The 21,712-nt window shown below is 40.4% G+C and overlaps 1 protein-coding gene and 1 long non-coding RNA gene across 7 annotated transcripts in view; one reads left to right on the top strand and one right to left on the bottom strand.

Annotated features, from left to right (window-relative positions):
• ARFGEF3 (ARFGEF family member 3) overlaps positions 1–17,815 on the top strand; it is a 98,297-nt gene extending 80,482 nt beyond the window's left edge. For all 6 annotated transcript variants that reach the window (XM_069787214.1, XM_069787212.1, XM_069787217.1 and 3 more), the window contains 8 exons: positions 266–394; positions 947–1,123; positions 1,695–1,809; positions 2,442–2,544; positions 3,183–3,314; positions 4,905–5,035; positions 8,569–9,799; positions 10,568–17,815. In XM_069787214.1, the coding sequence (XP_069643315.1) occupies positions 266–394; positions 947–1,123; positions 1,695–1,809; positions 2,442–2,544; positions 3,183–3,314; positions 4,905–5,035; positions 8,569–9,799; positions 10,568–10,759 (2,210 nt within the window). In that variant the 3' untranslated portion in view covers positions 10,760–17,815. The remainder of the gene's footprint in view (positions 1–265; positions 395–946; positions 1,124–1,694; positions 1,810–2,441; positions 2,545–3,182; positions 3,315–4,904; positions 5,036–8,568; positions 9,800–10,567) is intronic.
• Positions 3,301–21,712, bottom strand: part of LOC138686087 (uncharacterized) — a 56,396-nt gene continuing 37,984 nt past the window's right edge. The window contains exons 4-5 of the long non-coding RNA XR_011325411.1: positions 6,590–6,681; positions 3,301–4,786 (exon numbers count right to left, since the gene is read on the bottom strand). This is a non-coding gene — a long non-coding RNA (uncharacterized lncRNA). The remainder of the gene's footprint in view (positions 4,787–6,589; positions 6,682–21,712) is intronic.

Here is a 21,712-nt window from a genome sequence, read left to right as displayed (position 1 = left end):
AAGAAAGAAGACCAGAACAAGATGTATGTGGAGGAGGAAGGATGGGACAAAACATACGCTTAATAAAAAAGGAAGGAAAAGGAGACCATCATTTTAAAAATTGCTATTGCCCACAATCGTTACACGGCAATAGTGAACATGCAAGAACCTGTGATCTTTAAGTTAATTAATTTCTTAGCCTCTATCACTTTCTGAAGGCAAGTTCCACCTGTGGTCAATGCAGTATCTCACTCATGGCTTTCAATCTTTGTTTTGTTGCTTGTAGGCCTTATCAATGTCTGGATTATTCTGCTGGAAGAATTAACAACAGCTATATCCAACTGTCCCCGTCAGCACCAGCCTCCTACTTTGGATCTGCTCTTTGAATTGCTGAGGGACATTGCCAAGACACCTGGTAATGAAAGGGCTTGATAAAATGTGAGCTAGTAGAGCCCTGACCCAAACTTCCTAGAATCCTAAACCACTTCTGTAAAATGTGTTACTCATGCTAGAGCTGCACAGAGACATTCTCAAGTAGAAAGGGATTTTCTTAGAGCATGCTCTGTTGTTCCAGTTAGTGCATTGTTCTATGTTGACAAAAGACATCTTGTAAGAGTATGTTCAACATACTCTTACATTTATTGCACTAATAAAGAGGTGCAGTACTCTATCAATGTTGTAGCCACAGAAAATGTTTGCCTGGTGTCCAGGAAATGGAAAAAGAAAATTACATAGTCCCGTAGACCTGCTGGGAAAGACAGCAGGTAAACAGTCAGCTTAAATGTTCATATACTACCTCACAACTAGAGCCAAAACTGCTTGCCCCGCTCATCCCACAAAAAAAAGTTTCAGAACCTGCTTTCTTTCACATCACCCCTGGCCTCAAGCTTCGAACAACTTAGCAAATTTACTGTGCGTGTAGGCTTTGTAAGCAAAAATATACAACCATCACTGTGTTTATTTTAAGGACCAGGATTTGGCATTTATGCAGTTGTACATCTTCTTCTTCCCACGATGTCTCTTTGGCTCCATCGCAGCCATGGTGACCATTCTTACTGGGATGTGGCATCTGCTAATTTCAAGCATGCCATTGGCCTTTCCTGTGAACTCGTAGTGGAGCACATTCAAAATTTCATACACTCAGGTATGTCATTGTACTGTCACATCTACTGACAGTCACCAGTGGCATGTTACTGAATAGCTACTTGGGGAGATAGTTTCATGGCTTTTTGGTTGCTCAAGCATAAAATAAGCGGAGGAGGGGTGAAAACTTCTTTCTGTCTGGGTTTTTTTCTTCCTTTGTAGGGTTTAGAATTATGGAAAAAATTAACTTGTAAGGAACCTACGGAAGTTATTTAGTCCAGCCTCCTGCTCAGAGCAGGGCTATCTTCAAAATTAAATCATCACAGTCTATATTATACTTTCCAAAAGAAGACACTAAGACGTCGTTCATAAAGAACTATAATACCAGAAACAAGATCTAACAGAGTTTCTCCAGTACCACTTAAGTCCAGACATTTTATATTGTTAACATCAAAAGGATTGTTCTTATTTCAGTTTGATATGATGCATGTTTCAAAATTGAACTCTAGTGATAGCTGCATAAAAAGAATTTGGTTTTACAAAGTCTCTGAATAGCAGTAAGTGTAGCAAGACTGTTTAATTATAATGAAAAGGCAATAGTGTTAAAACCAGTCTGTGTCTTTTCCTTATAGATATTGGTTATGAAAATATGATCAATACTATGCTGAAAGATCTTTTCAAGTTGCTGGTAGCCTGTGTGGCAGAACCAACAGAAATTATTTCCAGAGTTGGCTGCTCTTGTATCAGGTAACACAGTCTGTTCACTCTGTTAGCATATTCAAAAAAAGATGTCTTTATATCTTTGAAGAACTTGTGGACTGATTAGGTTGGGTAACATATCAAAAGAAGTCCACAATATATCTATCTCTTTTTATTTAAAGAATGAATTTTAGACTTACTAACCTTTTCTTGCTTTTTTTGATCTGCTTCAGAACCTGTGATTTTAGGCATTACTATGTGTATGATTCCCATTAAAAGCACTTGTACATTACTTACGTGCAGTTAGTCAATAATCCTTAGGAAAAATAATGAAGGGTCTTTCTGTTGGAATTCACAGGTCTTTAGAGGTAATTAATGCCTTTAACAGTCTTCAGGTTATTACAGACATAATCAAAATAAGCACTGCATTAGAGAGTTACACAGTGTGTTGTGCTTGTCCTGGCAAGATGCCTACTTAAAGAGGAAAAACAAAGTGGGGAAAAAAAAGTCAAAACTACAGTGTAATTACAAAAATAGGTCAGGGTAACAACCGAGGAGATTGGTTATCATTAGCTAGCTACTGAGTAGGCCTTTTATTCTGTTTTCAACCTTCTCCCAGTACAAATAAGAATTAGCTAGTTCATTCTTGAACATGGTAACATTTTCCCGTGTCCTTGCAGGTATGTGTTAGTGACAGCAGGGCCTGTTTTTACTGAAGAGATGTGGAGGCTTGCGTGTTGTGCCTTGCAGGATGCGTTCTCTGCCACTCTGGAGCCAGTAAAGGTAAACTGCCTTTTTTGCTGACAGTCAAAATGTAATCACAGTAGTTATAGACTTGCTAACTTTTGACAGGTTGCTTTTTCTTTTTTAGAAAAGTTTTTGTGTACAGAGCCAGGAAAGGAAGTGTAAGGATTATGTGGTAGCTTCTTTGTCAATTTACAATTAAAGGTGTTGTATGAACAATGGAGATTGAAATCAGTTTTTCTAAACATGTACAGACAACACTAGTTGCTAACAGTCCAGACTTATTTTAAATTGCCCTGCCAGTGTGAAATTAGAAGAGTTAAATAGGTGAAGACTTACTTACCTTTTGATCATTTCTTTCTCTGGATTGGCTAAAAATAGACAGAAGACAAAGTCACTTACTTGATCCTGTAGCTCCATGCTCCATATAGATTATGTCTCAACTCATTATCTTTCTTGTAACAAAAAGTCCTGTTAAGTCATCACAGGCCAGAGTACTTAAGAAGTTGTAATATCTTTGCATCAGATACATCAAATGCTAAGTAGCATGTGACCAGCTGACGGTAATGTGACAGATCACTCTGAATCTTGTATTACACACAAACAGGCTGGACAATGCTACAGTCACTGACTTCATTTAACACACAGTAAAAGCCTGATGTTGTGTCTCTCTATAGAACCTGTTGGGCTATTTCCACAGTGGTTCTGAAAGCTTTAGTGGAGATGCCTGTGAAGTGAAGGTGGCAGCCCCCTCCCTCTCGCCAAGTGCTGAAGCTGAATATTGGAGAATCAGAGCCATGGCACAACAGGTACTGACTGATGTTTCAGGGGAAGTCAGAGAACCTTTTAAACCTGGGGCTTTTCTTTATGAAAGTCCATCTTTACCACCACCTTCCTCACAAACCCTATGGGCAAAGACTTCCTCATCACCAGACTAACATTTATTTGTCTAACACTAGTATTGAGAAAAAGTAATAAAACCTAGAAAAAAAAACCTTAAAACTGTCCCCCTGTAAGTAGGAATTGGGAATGCCTAGGGTGGAGGAGGATGCACAGGTACCTAAGGAGAACTGACGATGACCCGGTTGTGTAATGTAGCTTTAAAAACTGCAACCCTAGCATACATCAGTGGAAATGTTTCCAATAGAAAAGGGAAATAGTAGTGTCACTATGAATCCTCATCTAGAATGTCATATACATTTCTGATTACTCTGTTAAAGAATGATAAATTCAAAGGGCAAAAAATGCACTAGAACTGAGACTGTGATATGAAACTAGAAAAAACAGATTTGTTCAACTTATCAAAGCAGAGTTTGAAGAGGAATGCAGTTTTTTTCTCTATACATACCTGGGTATAGATTGCAGAGAAGAAAAAGAGTTATGGAGAACTAGAGTGTAACACTGACATTTAACCAACTATTTAAAACTCACCGCTAATTCCTAATCAGCAGAGCAAGCTTGGAGACAACCTTCTTGGGGTCCTTTTGACTACAATGGAGCTTTGTTCATTTTATGAAACTGGTTATATGAAACAAGTTCCTTGAAATACAGCAGACTGAACTTAATGACCTGCAGGGTACCATAAAACTGTAAATACCATATGACCGTTTCAGCATGGGAAAGCAGCTGGATTAAAAAAGCAAACAGATGTTTGGTGTCAGTTTCTGACTTGATTAATCATACCCTGATGCTGCTTGAAAATCTGAGACATACAGACCAAGATTTGTGATCACAAATAATGTGGCAGTGGCAGACTTTGAATAGAAAAAAATGTTTTAAATTAAGTTTTAAAGACACAGAACTCAAAAAGCAAGGAATGTGGCATTTATACTTTTCTTGTAGACACTATCAGTGGCACTCCCTGTGTCCTTCTCAGTGGGGATTTGACACAACTACTAAGCTACAAAACAAAGCTACAGCAACTAAGGGTTGTTTCTCCATTTCCCACCCAAAGAATTGCAAGTTAGGTGTCTCTTGTATCTTCATGGCTAAAAATAATGCTTCCAACAACCAACCTTTCTAGATACAACAGGCTAACTGTGCAAACAGGTCCTTGTCTCAACTATACATGATATTTTCTGATAGCAGTATGCAGACAGCAGAAAGTTTGTTTTGGCATTTGGTATTATGCCTTACACAAGTTCAAAGAAAAAGATGTCTGTCCTTTGCCCTGTGCTCTTCTGGGTGGCTGGAGGTAGCCCATGGCTCTGAGGCTGTTTTACCAAAGCAGCATGCTCCAGGGAAGGTCTTCCTGGGGGGATACCTTGCATTCTCTCCATCACTGTAAAATAAGTCATCATAACAGATCTCTAACAATGCAGGAAATCCTATTCTCAGGCTCCCCAAGGACCCAGAGCAAGTGCTAAACTGATTGGTTTATGTAACCTGTTGTTTTCTAGGTCTTCATGCTGGAGACTCAGTGCTCCCCAAAGACCCCTAGCAACAAGGAAGGGTTTGAACATGCCCAGTCATGCGTGCTCATCATTGACCTGCCACCAGATAAGAAACCAAATGGGCATACCCAGAGAAGGTAAAATATCTTCTCAGGAAAGTACTGTGTCATGAAAAGCAAGATAAAAAATATTGTCAGGCTGGCAGAGAAGTGAACCGAGCCTGGCAAACCATGCCTCTTCATAGGTCTCATCAAAAAAATGAAATACACCAATCAAATAAAAATTAGGTTTTGTGACATAGGAGACAATGGGTTACTACTATCTGCTCTCCAAATGTTCCCATGATCATACACTGGTGAGCAGGCATGTGCAAGAGCTGTTACAGTTACAGAGAAGCCTGCACCAGGGTCTATAATGTGGGCCTTAGAAAGCTAAATAAGGAAAATGCTTCTGATAGATAGTAAAAATTGGTAGGTTACAAATACCTGAAGGACACATAAGGTCACACAAAGCCTTCAAGCAGAGGAAACAGATTAAATTAAGAAAAGAATTCTCATAGGAAATGCTAGGAAAATCTTTCCAATATTGAGATTCTTTTCTTTAAGAAGTAGAGTTAAAAATATCAGTTTGAAGAAAGGTTTGGAAGTACCATTACGTTTGTAATGATACTTACCAAATGAAATAATGTCTGCTTCACTAATGGTCTTTTAAATTCAGTATTACTGGATTAAGAAGGTAGAAAAAGTTAATGGATGAACTGGAGCAGTATAAATTGAACAGACCACATCCAAAGCTGCAAAACTGTCAACATATTGATCTAGGGAACGTTGGTTTTGCTTGGCACGTTTTTTTTGTGGAAGTCCTTCTGTATGTTACCACCTCAGAAACTCATACATTTGCATGACAATCTGATCCTGTCAAAGAATATTTCTTTTTGCTTGCACTTAGTTGTTTGAACAACTGCTGTAACATCAATAGGGCCTAAAGTTAGAATTCTGCATTCACGGTTTGTGGTTGTATTGCAAGGTATGTAATACATGGCATGAAATTGTGTTTTACTAGATACCAAACCTGCTTCTGTACCACTTCAGGCATTCTCATTCAAAACTAAATTATTGCTTGCAACAAGGAGCCAGATTGTGATGGTCCTTTGGATAGACTGGAAGAAAGACCGTGCAAGATGTCTTTGTTCTTATACAGCTGTACAGAAGCTTCCCCCAAGAGCAGGTGTTCTGTTGCCTCACCTTCAGAGAACAGGGCCCTGCTCAGAGACGAAGAAAGGTTGAGATCACAATCTAAACCCTTCCTTTGTGGTGGGAAAATATCTGCTTTATCCAAAGGTTTGCAGATCATTCTTCTTGTTATAATGAATGCAAAGCAAAAGACTGGAGTACTCCCCTCTCATGGCACGTAAGGCCATGCAATCTAACAGGCTGTGTTTGTAAAGGTAGCATGGGTCTTGCAATAAAGACAAACTCTGAATGCTCTCACACTGTGCTTTGTCTAAACAACTGCAAAAAGTGTATATGCCGATAGGCAAATGTTACCCCAGCAATGCTCATTTTTCACCAAAACAGGGCTCAAAAGTTGACTGTGCCACTGTTTTTCATATTATTTGCTACAGCAGTGCAGTTATATGCCAGTCTTGCATGCTAGTAGTAACTGTGGCCTTTCAAAAGTTTTACTTTAACCTTAGTGGGGTTTCTCTTCTCCCTTTTTGCTTTTGTTTCCTTAATGCTGCATCGTTTCACAGGAAGCTGGGGTAAGGGAGCTTTTCTTCTTCCTAAAAAGTAATACTATATTTTAGTTTGAAACTTTGGGCAGAATAAGAAAATACTATCCTTAACCAGCTTTGTCACTGTGTGTTTTCACCTGTAGTTCTGTACTAGTTTCTTTTGGAACTGAGCAGTACTTTAAACTGTCCTTGTAAATTGCCTTTTTGGCTATTACAAGGAAAGCAGATCTCCTTCATTCTGATCCTGCTTTTGGAACAGGATTAGTCTCTTGAAATCAATGCAAGCACTCATTTAACTTTATACATGCTCTTAAGAGCTTTTCTGAGTCAGAGCCTCTAATGATTTTTACAGCAGAAAACTACTTCCCCATAAAGAGCTCCAGTGTATGTATTAATCATCAAGGTTTTAGCACTGTCAGATAATAAGACTACTAAATTTTACTGATGTATCAGCACTGACAGCTGTGTCACAGTAAGCAAACTGACATAGGTAAATTAACCCAAGAAGCACAGTTTTGTCTGACCTTTTTTTTTTTTTAGAAAATGTTGCATTCTCAAAAACAAGTTTTGATATGATTTCTCAAAAAAAATTAGACTTTTTGTTTTGCTACTTTGAAAAAACTTTTGAAAGTTGTTTAATGAAAGTAGAATAATTTTTGCAACAAAAAAAAATTAAAAGTCTACAACTAAACATCTCCTGTTACATGAAGATTTACTTTGACTTGGACCTAAAACTACAGTATTGCAAGCAAACTGAAAAATCTCTTACTCATGTGATAGCAGTGCTAATTAAAATGCAACCCATCATAGTTCCCTAAATCAAAACAAGTATTACTATGTGTACCAGAGCATCAGCTCTGTTTAAAACATTGCCATTGTAATCTTATGCAAAGACCTTTTTTTTTTTAAATGCCTTAAGATAAGTTTCACAGTTTATAACTTTAAATCCATGACATACCAAACAACAATCCTGTCCACCCTTTCTTCCTAGCCTCCCTTGCTTGTAAGCCTCTCAGTGTTATTTACTGGTGAATGACCTGAAAACTTTGGTTGGAGTAATTTGCCGTTCCTGGGTTTCCTGTGCAAATCAAAAATCAGTGATATCTAGAACAACTCACAGCATCTCTCTAACAGGAGCACAGTGAGACACAGGGTTAGGTATAGATATTTCCATGCTAGGCTCTCAGAGTTCAAGTTGAAGCCTTAAGAGCAAACAGTGAAATGTGCCTTCAGCAAGACTTAAGCTTCTTTGCATGCTCCATTGCACTGCTGATGTTTCTGTAGATGTTTTTTTATTGGTTGGTTGGTTGGCTCTTTGTGTTTTATTTTTAAGAAGTACTCTGGCATTAGTGGAAATGGAAACCAGGTAGTAAACTAGTTTTGGCTTCAATTTGTCATGGCAAAATTAAGGATTGCTGAAATGCTGGTGGAGGTATTTTAAGGATATTTCAACTTAGGCAAAGTTCAGCAACAAAAATAGAAAATATAGTCAGGAACCAATAGCAGAAGTGATACATAACTTGTGTGTTAACAAATTACTCAGTTATAGCAGGCTGTAATATTGAGAATACTTACAGCTGTCATGAAATTGAAACAGAATATTTAATCCCTCAGTGTTAGAAGAACTCTGGAGAAAATGACAAAAATAATAACAGAGCTTTGTTTTAATACCACCTCTGCACAAGTGGACAGTTATTTTTCTTAATCAATGTAAGTGACTTCCCTTCTAGAAAAGTATTTGAAAGAGTAGCTGAAAGACCATTCCAGACAACTTTGTCTTCCTCCACTTTTTTGTAACAAGGCTGTGAAAATTTGGCCTTTCATTTGCATCTTTCATGTTAGATTCTAAAATACAAAGTATTCCTGTACTTCTAGTAAAAGCACAATGCACCATTTTTTAATTTTTTTTTTCCTTCACATGCTTGGTTTACCAAGTATTCCTTTCAGGACGATAGTGGTGAGCTTGCTGTCCCACCAAGTACTGCTCCAGAATTTATACGACATCTTATTGGAAGAATTTGTGAAAGGCCCTTCTAACTTGGAGGAGAAAATGACAATACAAGTACCAGAAAACAAGTTGGCTGGTTTTCTCAGGTACATCTCCATGCAAAACCTGGCTGTCATCTTTGACTTACTGCTGGACTCCTATAGAACAGCCAGAGAGTTTGACACCAGACCTGGGTTGAAGTGTTTGCTGAAAAAAGTGTCTGGCATTAGTGGAGCTGCCAACTTGTATCGCCAGTCAGCCATGAGCTTCAACATCTACTTCCATGCTTTGGTTTGTGCAATCCTGACAAACCAGGAGAACATCACTGCAGAGCAAGTGAAAAAGATACTCTTTGAAGATGATGAGAGAAGCACAGACTCATCACAGCAGTGTTCTTCAGAAGATGAAGACATTTTTGAAGAAACTGCCCAGGTCAGTCCCCCACGAGGGAAGGAGAAGAGACAGTGGAGGGCTCGAATACCATCTCTGAGCGTACAGCCTGTCAGCAATGCAGACTGGGGATGGCTAATCAAGCGGCTTCATAAGCTCTGTATGGAACTGTGCAACAACTATATCCAGATGCATCTGGACCTGGAGAATAATGTAGAGGAGCCTCCAGTGTTCAAAGGTGACCCTTTCTTCATTTTACCATCCTTTCACTCAGAAACCTCCACCCCATCAACCGGAGGGCAATCTGGGAAGGACACACCATCTGAAGATGACCGGAGTCAAATCAGGGACCAACTGGGAGACAGCCTGACACCCCGAGGAGGGAGTGGAGAAATGTTGCTGCTACCCCCACCCCTAAGTCCTAAACCAGAGAAAAAAGAGCAAACCAGGAAAAAAGAATGGTGGGAGAGTGCTGGCAACAAGATCTACACCATAGCCACTGACAAAACTATCTCCAAGCTCATGACAGAATACAAGAAAAGAAAGCAGCAACAGGCCATGACATCCTTCACCAAAGAGGTCAAAGTGGAAAAGAAAGGGGAGCTCCTGGGTTCTAGAGGGCCAGACTCACCCATACTCCAGCGGCCACAACATCTTATAGATCAAGGTCAAATGAGGCATTCATTCAGTGCTGGTCCAGAGATCCTGAGACAAGAGAAGAGACCACGCTCAGGATCCACAGTCAGCTCCCTGAATATATCTGTCAGGGATGCAGAGGCCCAGATACAGGTAGGACATACTTGTAGAATGCTAATAATAATAGCAATAATTAAAAAGATACCTCTAAAAATTTTTTTTCCGTTGCTTTGATGATTGTAATGATTATAATCTCTTCATTAAATGTCTTCATTACATAAAGAAGTTATCATGATGAGGACTGAATATTTCAGCAGCTGGTACCGATAAAAACCTGATTCTGTCCTATCAAAAGAAAAACAGTCTTCAGGGAAGTGTTGTTAGGCACATAACAGTACAGCTTTCAAGAGTGTTTCTGTGACTGGGGCCAAAGCTGCACTTAGTCCTAAGAACTAACAATCTACAATGAACTCATTGCTTACTGCTAAGGGCTCTAGCCCACTTAAGGCTTTTGAAACTGTCATGCTGCTTGACACAATGCTTTTGTACTTAAGAAGATTTTTTTGTTAATTCCACAGCAGAAGGAGTGGTCTCTGTTGCTAAGCAGGAACTTGCTGCTTGCATATCCAAGTGAACAAATCAGTGAAAGCACCAAACTTGAAAGTCTTTGTTCACTGTAGGCCAAAATAAAAGGTGATGAAGGGTGAGCACGATACCTGGAATACAAAGTCAAACAAGACTTACAGTACTGAATGTGAATTAGGAAGGCACAGTGAACATTAAATGAATATGCTGACATTACTCAGTCCTCTTCATGAGGCTGCAAGCACCAGATATGTTATTTTCTGCCTCAACTGATGGGCTCATCTGTTGAGAACGGTCTTCTAAAGAGTCTTTTTTTTGTATCCCATTTGTTTGTAGGCATGGACGAACATGGTGCTGACAGTTCTCAACCAGATTCAGGCCCTGCCAGACCAAACTTTCACAGCCCTGCAGCCAGCAGTGTTCCCCTGTATCAGCCAACTGACTTGCCATGTGACAGATATCCGTGTCCGCCAGGCAGTACGGGAATGGCTGGGAAGAGTGGGCCGAGTTTACGATATCATCATTTAAACCTAGCTGTGCTCTGTTGCAAAGAGGAGAAGAGATCCAAGGTATACAGCAAAGAAGTATTTGGGTTTCATTAATTGCCTATTTGTTGGTGATAATTTAAGAAACAATGAGCTTGTCGATGTATATCTCTATTCACTTGAGACTGTGTGTCCCTCACTCACACTAGCAAAGGAGGCAAAGCATGAGTGTGTCCAGGGGGGTCTGGAATGGCCCCAGAACCCAGAAACTGCTAGTAAATCAGGCTGGTACCTAAAGGGGTGATACATTTCAGTAGCCTTCATTTTAATTCAAATTTGCAACAGTGGAAGCAACAGTGCAGCAGAACTTCCACACTTGCAATTAGCTGTGAATGCAACTGTTATCTGAATGTCAGACCAGGCAAGTAAGCCTATGTAACTTAAAAAAAACAAAGGTCAGGAAAAAGGTGGGGCTATAGGACAAGTGAAAAGGTGACATTTGTTTAGGGTAACTTTTTTCCCTTCTGAAATTAGCATGAGAGAGGAAAGTCAAATAAAGATTATTGTAGTAACTATATGCCTCACTCACTAGAGAATGTGGAAATTTATTTTGCTCTGAGAAGAGCCTTTGAAGTCTGGTCACATTCAGTGTTGCTAATAAGTGACTATTAAAATATTCCAGGTCTAAAACTGGTGAACCAAGCACAGACTATTCATCCTTTCATTGCTCTTGTGGAGTATTGCTTAAAGAGAAATGGCACTATCAAGCTGCCCTCGACAATGCTACCCTGGCTGCCTCTTCAGCTATGCCTACAGCTGATCATTTTTCCACATGTCTAATTCCTCCTAAGGGCAACAGGGAAGTTTCATTTTCTGTTTCCTGTGAAGCTGGCGGGGAAGACACACCACAGAGCAAATACCAGCATGTGCCAGTATCCAGCATTCAACTAAACAGAGTAGAGATAAAGTGTTCCAGTTTAAGAGTGTTCCAGTTTAAGCAACACTGCAGCTAAGTTAGCTTATGCTTCTACTGGAAATTTACGTTTGCTTATATAGAGCTGCTGTAGCCAGGAACACCCTTATCACCTTTGTTACTCTTAGCCTATCACTCCACATTGAGCTGAACCAAGAAGGAAAATAGTCTGAACGGAAGGTATCTTTCCTGTTTCTCTCCCATTTCTTGTCTGCTGCTGTAAATAGAAGGGGATAGATCCTCATGGAGGTACATCCCCCTCTGTGCAGCACTCCTCTAGGGACTATTACAATTTGCTGATATTATTAAAGGAGAGGAAAAGGGGAAGGATTGATGTGTTGTCAAATACATACGTGATGTTCTTCACACTAGACACAGCAAAGGATTACCTTGCTGCACAAGTTATGTCACAGCCCCTGGGACATTCCATCTTGTACTCCCATGCTACATCATTTGTTGATTAGAAGTTGAAATAATTTGTTGAAAATAAATTGATTTTAATCTTGGGTGGCCCCTTAATGATGTTCTCCCAAGGCTTTTAAAATGCGCACACCAACTAAATATACAGCTTCAGTCCCTGCTCCAAAGTGTCCTCAAAATGGCATCTCTTTAGATCAGGCCTGGATTTTTGCACAACTACCTGCTTTTAGCATCTTAAACCTAGAAAAACAGAGGGAGCCAAAAGGCTCCACTGAACAGCCATCACCCAAGCTGATGTGTTTACAAAGAGTCTGCCACTGTCCTCCTGCCTTTTCCCTCCATTGCCCACTTCCCATTTGTCACTTCCTGGACTTGTGCAGGGAATATTTGTCCCATAACTTTCTGGAGTGTCAGTCACACTACTCCCTTTCTTTCAAAACTTCCCTTTGCTAAGTTGTTTCAAGGACATAAAAATTCCATAACAACAACTCTTACTTACCACCTACCTTGACTTTATAAATGAGTAATTTAACAATTTTGTCAATTGTCAATTTTCCCCAAAGAGTTTTAATATTTCCTTGGGGACAGGTAGGATTAGCCCTTGGTATATGGGAAAGTAGTAGCATGTTTGCTTTCTGTTGCCATGTCTTTCTTACACAACTTTAGGTAGAATAAAAAAGGGTGGCTATATTTTTCATTAAAGTTTTTATTGGGCATCTATACAGAACTGCTTTTAAAGCAGTTCATTAATTAGGCAACAACAGAAATCAGAATAATAAACTGTATGCAAAACACCCAGCTCTGCTGTTTTTCATTATATGTGCATTGAATGGATGCAGATCCTTGCTGTACTAATCTAAAACTAAAGCAAATCCCTAAATTATGCTGGAGAAGTAAAATGGATAGCAGTACCAATGGAATCACTCAGGACTCCAGAAGAGGGCCTAGTATCTAGGAAATGCTGTGGTTAGGTGTTGTGGTTGCAATACAAAATGCTTCTGTAAAACAGAAAGAAAAGCTCTAGGAGTGACAATACCACCACCCCCACTCAAGCCGGTGAACACAGCACAGCCTAGTGTTATTTGAGTAGCCACCATCTTGACCCAAAGTATATATTCATTTCAACTTTTTACACTACAAATACCATACTGGAAATGAGTAGGAGTAAATTTGCTGTATTGCTGTTGCCCTGTTTTAACTTTGCCCTCCAAATTATGCACGAAGTGCCCATTGTCACCCTCAGTGCCTCTGCTCATTAACACCCCTCCATAAGAGGTCATGAGTAACTGAGTAATTCAAGAAATGTAATTTAAAAGGATGGGGGTGGGGGTGAAGGAATCTTAGAAGCAGCAGGCTTTACATAAGCAAAGTTTAGCATGTGCTGCTCTTCCTTTTCCTTGTATATAAAATGGTAAGCAGGTGAGAAGAGCCAGCCCATGGCCACATCATGACCATTAATCTGATATGCAGAAGCTTTCTGATGCACCTCCAAAATATAAATAAATAAAAAATGGATTTTGTTCATCAGATTCTCAGCTATTTTTTTGCTAGTTTAGCCATAGACATCAGCAAGACCCAAAGAAGTACAACACTAAACACATGAAGTCACAAGTTCATAGACCTGTGCAGCCTGTTTCATGCATACTTTGGCTTAAGGCTGCCAGCGTGCTGCCTTCAGACCTCACAAAGCAAGCTTTTAGCCCAAAGGAGGAGTCTGCCAGAACAGTCCCAGGAAAAGGGTGCTGGCACCAGCCTGCCCTAAGCTTCAGAAGGGGACTCCCCAACTCTGAACACCCCAATCATGTCCAGCTGTACCACACTACAGCAGCTTCTCTGCTGTCCACTTGTGAGTGGGGAAGCACCACAGTCAGTAGCACAAAGTAGCCCTTGTATCCACACGTGTAAGTCTCTCATATAACCCATTCAAATCCTTACGTATAGCCCCATAACATAATGCATAAGCTAACAGCAGCATATTACCAGCTTTACTGTTGAATCAGAACATTTGAGCCTTGAAAAAAAGAGTGTGTATTATAACCAGAGCAAAAAGGAAGAGCAAGCTCAGGCTAATGACCACATTCTTCTCTTTTCTTGCACTTACTTTTTTTGTCACATAAATTTCTATAGGAGTTGGGTTTAATTTTTATCGAACTGGCCAGTTACTTTTAAAAATGACTGGCCAGTACTTTTTATTTAACTGAACTGGTTGAAAAAAAAAAAAAAAAAAAAAAAAAGGGTGGTGGTTTTGACATCCTTCTCGGGTACTAGAGCTGAACCTCTGCTGCCTTTGCCTAGTTCCCACTGCCCTCCTCAGGGCCACCACAGCAATCAGAGGCAACAACATCACATTTTAAAATCTTGCAGGTAGCCAGTAACATAGAAAGTTGCTGTTGGCCAGCATCAACTACCTTTACACACATGAAACAGCTCATCACTGTGCAAATATTTAAAGCTGAAAAAAGCAGCCTACTCATCAGGAAAGTGCTAGAGTATAACAGGAGCAGGATTTGACCCTAGTTAATATGGTCTCAGGCCATTGCATATATTTGCGCTTTATTCTGTAGTGTGAATATATGCAGATACGTGAGGTAATAGATGTGTTTATGTACAGATTCCTGTAGCTCCAGTCACTGTCATACTCGGAGCATTCTGCACATTTACAGAGCAATATCCACATTAGTAGTATATTTATTATGCTCTTTGAATATTTGTGTCACATCAGTAATGGTTAATGCAGTTGTTCTGGTAACTTCCCCACAGCAGGGGGATGAAAACTCATGTGAGAATAACTGACTTAATTTAGCATCTAGAAAGAATGAGTAGGGAAAGATTTACATAGACCCGGGCAAAACGTTCCTTTTAAAACTCCCAGCACAGGCGACACAGCTTTTGCCTCATCACAGATAAAAAAATTCATGTCCTCTGGACTACAGTTGGCTCATGTCAAGGCCAAGCAGAGTTTACACCCGTGACTTGAAAGGTGCTTTGCCTTTCAATTTGAGCTGCAAATTTTGTTTAAAACCTAAACCATACTGTAAAATTCACTGACAAATTCTCACCTGCCAAAGATACAACCCCCACCTCTAAATACCTTGTGTTACCATACGTAATCTCTATCTGCACTTGATTTAGTAGCATCTCAGTGTTGGCATCTCCACTGAAGAGCTCGGTGCAGCACCAGTATGAAACCAAGTGCCAAATGAGTTAGCAAGTAGAGCGAGCCAGCTCCATGTGCTGCCTGCACTTTGTAGTTCTCTTCACAGCTTAGGCCCACACTCAAAGTGCCTAAGCTGTTGAAATCAATGCGAGTTATGTACCTGGATATCTTTAATACTCAGGACTCGGTCCTTGACTCCCTCAATCCCTACATACAGTTTCACAAGTTCTCAGGAAAGGGGAAGTGCTGTACAGTTCCTGATGTCACCCTCTCTGCTGCTGTCCTCTCTACACCTCCTGCTTGAAAAATCCAGAACCAGCACATATTCCCATGCATCCCAGCACCACAAAACTAGAACCTTCACTTCTGCACAGATCCAGTTTTAACATGTAGAAGGCTGACCACAGCAAGCCGAAGTAATTTCATTCTACCTAGTTCATCTGTATAGAAGCTTATTCAGAAATTGAGCATGTGGTTTGGCTGTTTTCACCTTTAGCAATCCATTCTAGAAATGCCATTACTCAGTGATAAATTGTTTTTAATTCACAAAAAAAAAAAAAAAATTAAGTGCTTTCTTTCCTTGCCCTTGCTTTTGTGAGGGTGGGCTAAGATTATGCTTAAGCAATTTACTCATTACTCCAGTTCTAGTCACTTCTGGGAAGATCTATGTACAGTGCTAATCATGGCATATGACATGAAATACAGTTAGGGTTGGGTTTTTTTTCAATATCTAATCATTCCACAATTGTTTCAAGAAATAATGCAATACCATCAATTAAAAAAAAAAAGTTTCTCTTCTTTTTTAGTGTAAAAGGACCAAGTTACCATAGCACAGAAGCACAAATAAATATTGGATTTTATGCAATGTGGATTAGATAATAGCATCCAGCAGCTAGAGATCCCTCGTCACTGAACGTCGCTATTTTGAGTAGAGCTTCTATAGGGATATGACCGAAGGATCTCTTAGCAGCCCTCACCAGCAACGCGCCTGGGACTCCAGGAAGTTGTACAGCTGCAAGGACGAAGTCAGAGCTCAGCTTCCTGTTGTTTCCACTAGTCCCCCTCAGAACATATACTTTATATGTGACACTAACTGTATGATGTCATACTACATAAACGGCTTTGGCCAAACATGGAGTGCTGGCCATTTAAAAAGAAAAAAAAAAAAAAAAAAAAGCACATGGCATAAGTATGCATCAGTCTTCTCACTTGGTGCTCAGAAGTCTCCAAGCTAAAAACTAAAAGCAGAGGGAAGAAGAAATGCCCTAATTCTATGTATATCAGTGGAGCTACACTGTACGATCCTGGATTAATGCAATAATGAGCTCACCTGTGGGACCAGATCCCTCAAATTCTCTTTATTTGTGGCAAATTCACAAGTTGAGGTTTGCATAGTCTCCACAGTCACATTGAATCAGGGACTGAGTTTATGGAAGGCATTTTTTGTTAAGAAACATGGCAACAGGATCTACTTCAGTCCTTTTACCCCAACATCCCACTTTTCCAAAGGTAGTTATGTACTTCCATAAATTTAATCTAAATACCATGGAGCACCAGGGCCCTATTTCCTATCCATGCATTTAGTTCATCTGGGGTGAAGTGCCATGCTTCCACAAGAAGCAAGCTAAAACAAGAGAGCTGAGCTAGCAGAGAGGCACAGGTACACAGGTTCAAGCAAGGGACAAATATCACCTCCACAAGCAGGCTGTGGCTCCTGAGCCCCCTGCTCTGCAGAGGAAAGCAGGATTCAATACCAAAGGAAGAACAGCCAGGAAGGGCAGAGCATGGTGGTGACAGAGCCCTGTACTGCATGCTGTTTGCTGGAGCAGATGGGAGCAAGAGATTGAAAAGTATGCAATGACAGCAGCGAGCACCTTCATTCAGTTCCCCCCACTTTCTCTTCTCCCCCTGCCCTGCCATCCTTCACCTTTTTGTCATTATTTGTGAGACTGCAAACATACTTCCATGGGCCCTTCAACCAGAACTGAAAACTGAAAGCAAGCCAAAGGGAGTGGACCCTCCATTTTGCCAAAGATCTAAAACTTTCCTGTTCAAAAATTAAAAAAAAAAAAAAAAAAAAAATTTAAATCAGATTTTATTTCCATGATGATGGCTGCCATAGAAAGCATTTTACCACAAAACATGATTCCCAGGACTTCATCTCTCTAGCTGTATATTCAGGAGGAGCCACAAATACTTTTTAAGAGAGACTGTAAATTGCCTTGTCAAGCAAGTGCGTGCATTGGGTTTCCCTTCTACTGAGTTCATACCTAGCTGCAATTCCTTGGTCTCATTCATGTTTCCTCCCTCTCCTTTCTGCTGTTCTTTAGAAAAGCACCTCCCCATGTCTGCCATGTCCTGTTGTGCTGCTAGCTTTGTTTGGTCCTTGGGTGTCCAGTGGTCAGGCAGTCACTGTCAGCGGGCTTGCAAATTGTATTTTGTGTATATTTTATTCTGACTGAATTCTGAAATGGAAATATTTTAAAACAAAAATTATAAACTATTTATGTTGCTTGTGTTGTAGAATAAAGAAGCAAATCCAAAATAAATTATGCTTTGGTTTTGTCTAAAGAAAGTTATTTTACAGTTACTGATGAAGCAAAGGAGCAGAACTGAGAAAGGGCCTGAAATACTTGGTACATACCAGCAGGGACTGCAGTTTTCACAGGTGACCTAGGGCATTTAGCCACTTTGAACTGCTGGGGGCGGGGGACTTGGGGGGAGCTGAGATCTAAACACTTTAACAAATGCCCTACACCACTCCTAGCCAGAGTTTGGGCTTGCAGGGGTGGAGGAAGATGAAGCTACTGAGACAGCTAAAAGTACAAGTAGACACTAAGTAGAATTTTGAAGCATCTAAACGTGAAGCATTTCTTCCTCCATTAAAATGATGAAAATACTTTTTGCTTTGATTTCATTAGAGATGGAATTTAAAATAAATAAATAAATAAAACCACACACAACAAAAAAAATCCACAAACATGGCAGAAAAGGCACCTACTTTCAATCCCATAAATAACTTTGAAAACTGTCCTAAGAGGTAACCTTAGGGATTGAACTCTACAAATTCCATCACACACCGAAGTAACCACTTTACTGCCACTGAAATCCAGACAGTGCCTATCCCACCACCATCCCAGCCTCCAGCATTAAAGCCACTGCTTGTAAACACCTCCAGGGACAAGTAGCCAAGCAGCCATCACAGGACAGGGTCCCTTGGAGCACTAGCTCACAGCCAAACTTTCATTGGGTTTTTAAGCTAAGCATTCCCCAACCATGCTCAGTTTAGCTAGCACTGAAAAGGTGTTCCCATTCTACAAGTGCAGGCAAACAGCATGGATGCAGCAGTTTCATCCCTCTAAAAAGCTCGACAAGTGCTCTCCCCATCACCCAAATCCCTCTTTTGATTAAAGTTGGATCAATGATCGCTCCTGCTGGAGAAAACCCCTTAATTTAATAGAAATACTTAATGAAAACAGTAAACACATTCTTCACAGCAGCCACACATGCTTCCATATGCAACCAAAATTTAGGTACAGAAGAAGAAAGGGTTGACCAGTACCTCTGTCAAGAGAATTGTCATGGGCCTCCCTGAAAGCAGGAGTGTTTCAGCAACAAGACATAGCAGCATACAGTAACCTTTACGGCACATCTCTGTGTGCTCAGGGGTGCTATCCGCAGCCCGAAGGCAAGCTTTCCACATAATGTCAAGAGTGAAAATGCAGCCAGCTTTCCCACCTGGCCCCACTGGGTCCCTGGGCATGGGCTCCCGTGCACTGAAGCAACACAAGGTCTGGCCTTCAATGTCTGTTACACGACAGCCTTGTCAGCATGAAGGTTAAGAGCAGATTACAAAACGACAAAATGAGGTTGTGATGCTTTAATAATCTTACGGCACTTCTGGCAAAACACAGTGTGTTAAATCCCAACAGTTGGATCTAATTCCATTCCAGGAAACTACCTTCTGCTGCTCCACACATCTCGTTTAGATCCCATTAGAAAGATTTTCATTTCCTCATGAACAGCATTCGTTAATGTAAAACAGCAACTGGGTAAACACAGAAAATACTGTTCCACTATTTCACTCACTCCTTACACGTACAAATTCCCAGCTGCCTTCTCACTGAACGGTGGGGTCAGACTAGCACAGCTTCTGCTGACACTGGTGTGGGAGGAAGAGGTCCACACACAGTGGAAGTGGTGAACTTTCTTTGTAGTTATATAGAAGACACTTGGGCTTCTTCCTTTGCTGAGGAACAAAGTGTTAAGAACACTTGCCAAAGAAAATAGTTGTCAACAAATATTTAAAAAAAAAAAAGATAAAAGAAAAAAAATTTTTTAAAAAAAGGGAATAAACAGCCACACCATTAAATCCCAAGCACTGTCTCCCCTTTCAGTCACTGAATTCATACAGCAGATTCCAGAACAGGGTACAGGAAAGGCCTGTACTTTGGCATTGCTTTGTAGACAAAATTCAACAGATGGCTTTTGGTTTTGTTAATTGACCAGTGATGAAAACTTCCCATAGAAGTTGTTGACAAACATATTTATCAGAAGAAAGTCATCGTGGTTCAGTTTTGAAAGGCTGACTTTTAGGTCCAGGAAGGTCAACTCCCTCCAGAGCCTACCACAAGTCAGACCCCCAGGAGGCTCAGAGGAGGAACACCACCCACCAAACCACGCAAAACTGCACATTCTCTCAACAGCTTTGGTAAAACTCTTCCTTCCTCTGCCTTTACAACAAGTGCCAAAGATTGGTGCACGGACATCAGGTTACCCTAATCTCCCTCCATGACAGACATTCGTTTGCAGCAACTAGGGTTTCAAAACCCATGTTTTTTCACAATGTAGGTTTGCCACTGGCTACACTGTATTCATCTGTGGTCAACTAAATGTTAAAAGCTCCCCTACTACCAAGCCAGACATCTTTCCTAAATGTTATTTTTTTGACAGAGTGCCAAGAGAGTAGCCAGTATTACCACTACAGGTTTACAGATGGGATGAACAGCTGAGCAAGTCAAGAATTTGTCCTTGACCTCAAAAGGGCCCAAAGTATCTACACCACATGCTCTGGCCTCTTGCTTATCCCAGAGTTCTAGACCTGTGGGATAATCTGGCAAGAGGAAGAGGGGAAAAAAACCAACCAACCAAACAAAAAAACCACAACAACACAACAGCAAAGACAATATATAGAAGGGATAATAGAAAGGCAAACTAGAGATACTAGCAGATACCTCAGGTACAGGACTAAAGAGAAGGGAAATGCACTTTGGATGCAACAGCTAATGCACAATAGGGTTGCATAGGAGACCACTGGCACATCCATACACCCAAACACTCAGAAAGTACCACCATGGTAATAATGGGACAGTATTTTCAGTAATCCTGCTGGAAGTAATCCTTGCTGTGTGTGCAATTTTCTGACTCCTGATAGAAAACCATGCTAGTAAATCTGTTGAATCGTACATTCATCTACACTGTATTTATTAGGAGATCTGTATCCATAAAGTAGAGACAATACTTCTGGTTTGCCAGCTCTGAGGAAATATGCCCAAGCTGAATTATTTTTGTTTGCTGTGGTTAGTGTGACCACTTCTGAGATCTGTCATCATCCCCATTCCCTACCACAGTCAAACAAAATTACTTAAGATTAAAATAATTTAGACTACTTTCCTGTGTGGCATTTATCAATTATTTACTATGTTTTTGAATGTTACATTACATTCCTGGCAGGCTGCTTTATACTTCAAATCAGTTTCTCCTTTGTGCCAGAGATTATGGTGAGAGGAAGGGATCAAAATAAAACTGGATAAGATGCTATATTGAAATCTATCCCTATAAGTAAGTACACCCAGTAGGTCAGAAACGGACAAATCTTCAAGCTCAGGAAACAAGAATGTCAAACATAATGAGAAAGTGAAAAATGTTTTTGAAAATGTATTACAGTACTCATGTAAGGAGAGGAAGGTGACAAGGCTCTTTGTTGGTTTGAAAGGCTTACCTCCAAAAGCAATTCATCTTCCCTTGAGAAAACAGGGGAATTGGTTTCTGTGTAGAATTGCAATGATGGCTGTCCTGGTTTCAGCTGTGATAGAGTTAACTGTCTTCCTAGTAGCTGGTACAGTGCTATGTTTTGAGTTCAGTGTGTGAAGAATGTTGATAACACTGATGTTTTCAGTTGTTGCTCAGTAGTGTTTAGACTAGAGTCAAGGATTTTTCAGCTTCTCATGCCCAGCCAGCGAGGAAGCTGGAGGATCACAAGAAGTTGGCACAGGACACAGCCAGGGCAGCTGACCCAAACTGGCCAACGGGGTATTCCATACCATGGGACGTCACATCCAGTATAAGAACTGGGAAGTAGGGGCAGGGAATCGCCGCTCGGGGACTGGCTGGGTGTCAGTCGGCGGGTGGTGAGCAATTGCCCTGCGCATCATTTGTACATTCCA

This window comes from Haliaeetus albicilla, chromosome 7, assembly GCF_947461875.1.
Source record: "Haliaeetus albicilla chromosome 7, bHalAlb1.1, whole genome shotgun sequence".
Classification (NCBI taxonomy): Eukaryota; Metazoa; Chordata; class Aves; order Accipitriformes; family Accipitridae; genus Haliaeetus; species Haliaeetus albicilla.
Note: the sequence above shows the minus strand (reverse complement) of the source record. Positions and strands in the feature narration are given on the sequence as shown.